Source organism: Grammomys surdaster, unplaced genomic scaffold (genome assembly GCF_004785775.1).
Source record: "Grammomys surdaster isolate TR1022 unplaced genomic scaffold, NIH_TR_1.0 269, whole genome shotgun sequence".
In the NCBI taxonomy this organism is placed as follows: domain Eukaryota; kingdom Metazoa; phylum Chordata; class Mammalia; order Rodentia; family Muridae; genus Grammomys; species Grammomys surdaster.
This window is the reverse complement of record NW_021604710.1, coordinates 1,388,619-1,390,712: the sequence shown is the minus strand read 5'-3', so window position 1 is coordinate 1,390,712 and position 2,094 is coordinate 1,388,619. Positions and strand designations below refer to the sequence as shown.

The window sequence follows — 2,094 nt, the reverse complement described above, 5'->3', positions numbered from 1 at the left end:
GAACCCATAAAATAACTGGAATGTGGCCAGTGCTTGACTCTTTGTGTGGAGGTCAGAAATGATATATGACATAAGACCAAAGGCTCCTCTGGAAATCAGGACTTCTCTGGAAATTTCTTCTGAAATTTGAGAAAGCAGCTACTTAGATTCTAGCGTGGGAGGCAGGAAAAGCTGCACTACTTGCTAAGGTGTCCCTCTGGAGATGTGATAGGGACCATTTCTCTAGCCACCTCGCCCTATTCTGTTCTAACTCCCAAGTAACCCTTTCTCAGCTGTCAAAAAGGCCACGCCCACAGGCTCACCCTTCCTCTGCTTCTCTCCCACAGGTGCTGCCTGACTCCAGTGCATGGAAAGCCCTAGCAATAGCACCATACCCCGTGGCTTTCTCCTTCAAGGCTTTTTTGAGTTTCCGCATCTGAGGCCCCTTCTCTTCCTGGTGCTGCTGGCTGTGCATCTGGCCACTTTGAGTGGTAACCTGCTCATTCTGGTGGCTGTGGTCTCGGTGCCCAGCAGGCCACCCATGCTGCTCTTCCTTTGCCAGTTATCAGCCATTGAACTCTGCTACACGTTAGTGGTGGTGCCCCGTTCTCTAGCTGATCTGACCATGCCTGGCCATGGCAGAGGCAGTCCCATCTCCTTTCTGGGCTGCGCTGTCCAGATGCAAATGTTTGTGGCACTGGGTGGGGCTGAGTGCTTCTTGTTGGCAGCCATGGCCTATGACCGCTACGTGGCCATCTGCCACCCACTGCGCTATGCATCTATAGTGACCCCAGGTCTGTGTGCACGCCTGGCCCTGGCCTGCTGCCTTGGGGGACTAGCTGTATCCGTGGGGCTAACGGTGGGAGTGTTCCATCTGCCTTTCTGTGGCTCCCGCCTGCTGGTGCATTTCTTCTGCGACATCACCGCTCTGCTGCACTTGGCCTGTACACGGAGCTACGTGGATGAGCTGCCCTTGCTAGGAGCCTGCCTGGTGCTGCTGTTGCTGCCCTCGTTGCTCATTCTGACCTCCTATGGGGCCATTGCCTCTGCCCTGCGCCGCCTGCATGGTGGTGGAAGCAGATGCAAGGCTGCCTCCACCTGCGCTTCGCACCTGGCTGTCAGCTTCCTGCATTATGGCTGTGCCACCTTCATGTACGTGCGGCCCAAGTCCAGTTACTCCCCGAGACTGGATCGCACACTAGCGCTGGTTTATACCAACGTCACACCACTTCTATACCCTCTTATCTACAGCTTTCGAAACAGGGAGATCACTTCTGCCATTCACAGGGTCCTGGGGCTCCGCGGATCAGGGTCTGTGTGAGCCCTGATAACTGGCAGAGGCCAAGACAGAGTGGGGAGCTCCCATTTGCTGAAGTGTCTTCTAGTGTTTGGTGTTTGCATCTGGAAAGACTCCTGGGAACTCAGGAAAGAGAACTTGGAAACTGCAAAAGAAGAGAGACCCAGAGGGTGGCTGTGTCCTTCATTGCTTCCTGGAGGAATATCTAGAAGTGGAGAAATCTGGATCTACATTGAGTGCTTCCTTTGATCCCTGCCAAGTTTCCCCATAATTCCCAGTGACTGGCTTGTATGATGCCTGTGGTTGGAAGAGTAGCTGTGAAGAATAATAGCATATGGAGAGAGTAGCTTGGAGATCACTTAATCATGCTAGACTTGTCAAAGCTGAGGGGAGTTGTTGCAGGTGTCTTGGGGCGATAGGTGGCTACTTGGAATCCTAGAGGATACGTAGATGTTAGCCAGAAGGGAAGGATGGAGAAGGTACCAAGCAAAACTGGTTAGCAAAGGCTGAAGCACATTGAAAAGGATCTCAGCACTAGCTGGAGGATCTGTATTGTGAGCTGCTGTACTCCCTTGCCCTTCGCGTGATAGCTTGGCTGCAGTGAGACAGAAATAAGTGGGAATCAGTTTCCACCTCCTGTGTGGGAGGCAATAGAAACTGTTTCAGAGTTCCTGCACAGAAAATTAGATGTTGCTCGAAAAGTCAGAGGTGACAAAGTAGAACGTACAAAACCTTGACTGGACATTGAGCCAGGCAAAAATAGATTTGGGGACCATTTTTAACCCAGGCCATTCGGTAAATGGTGGTGCTATTGCTGA

General features: G+C 52.1%; 1 protein-coding gene across 1 annotated transcript; it reads left to right on the top strand.

The window, feature by feature from the left end:
- The first annotated feature begins 346 nt into the window (after nt 1-346).
- LOC114628489 (olfactory receptor 10AC1) lies at nt 347-1,300 on the top strand. The gene has a single exon (XM_028776372.1). The coding sequence runs from the start codon at nt 347-349 to the stop codon at nt 1,298-1,300; it is 954 nt and encodes a 317-aa protein (XP_028632205.1).
- The last annotated feature ends 794 nt before the right edge of the window (nt 1,301-2,094 follow it).

Coding starts and splice junctions, on each gene's coding strand:
- LOC114628489 (XM_028776372.1), top strand. CDS start 347: ATGGAAAGCCCTAGCAATAGCACCATACCCCGTGGCTTTCTCCTTCAA.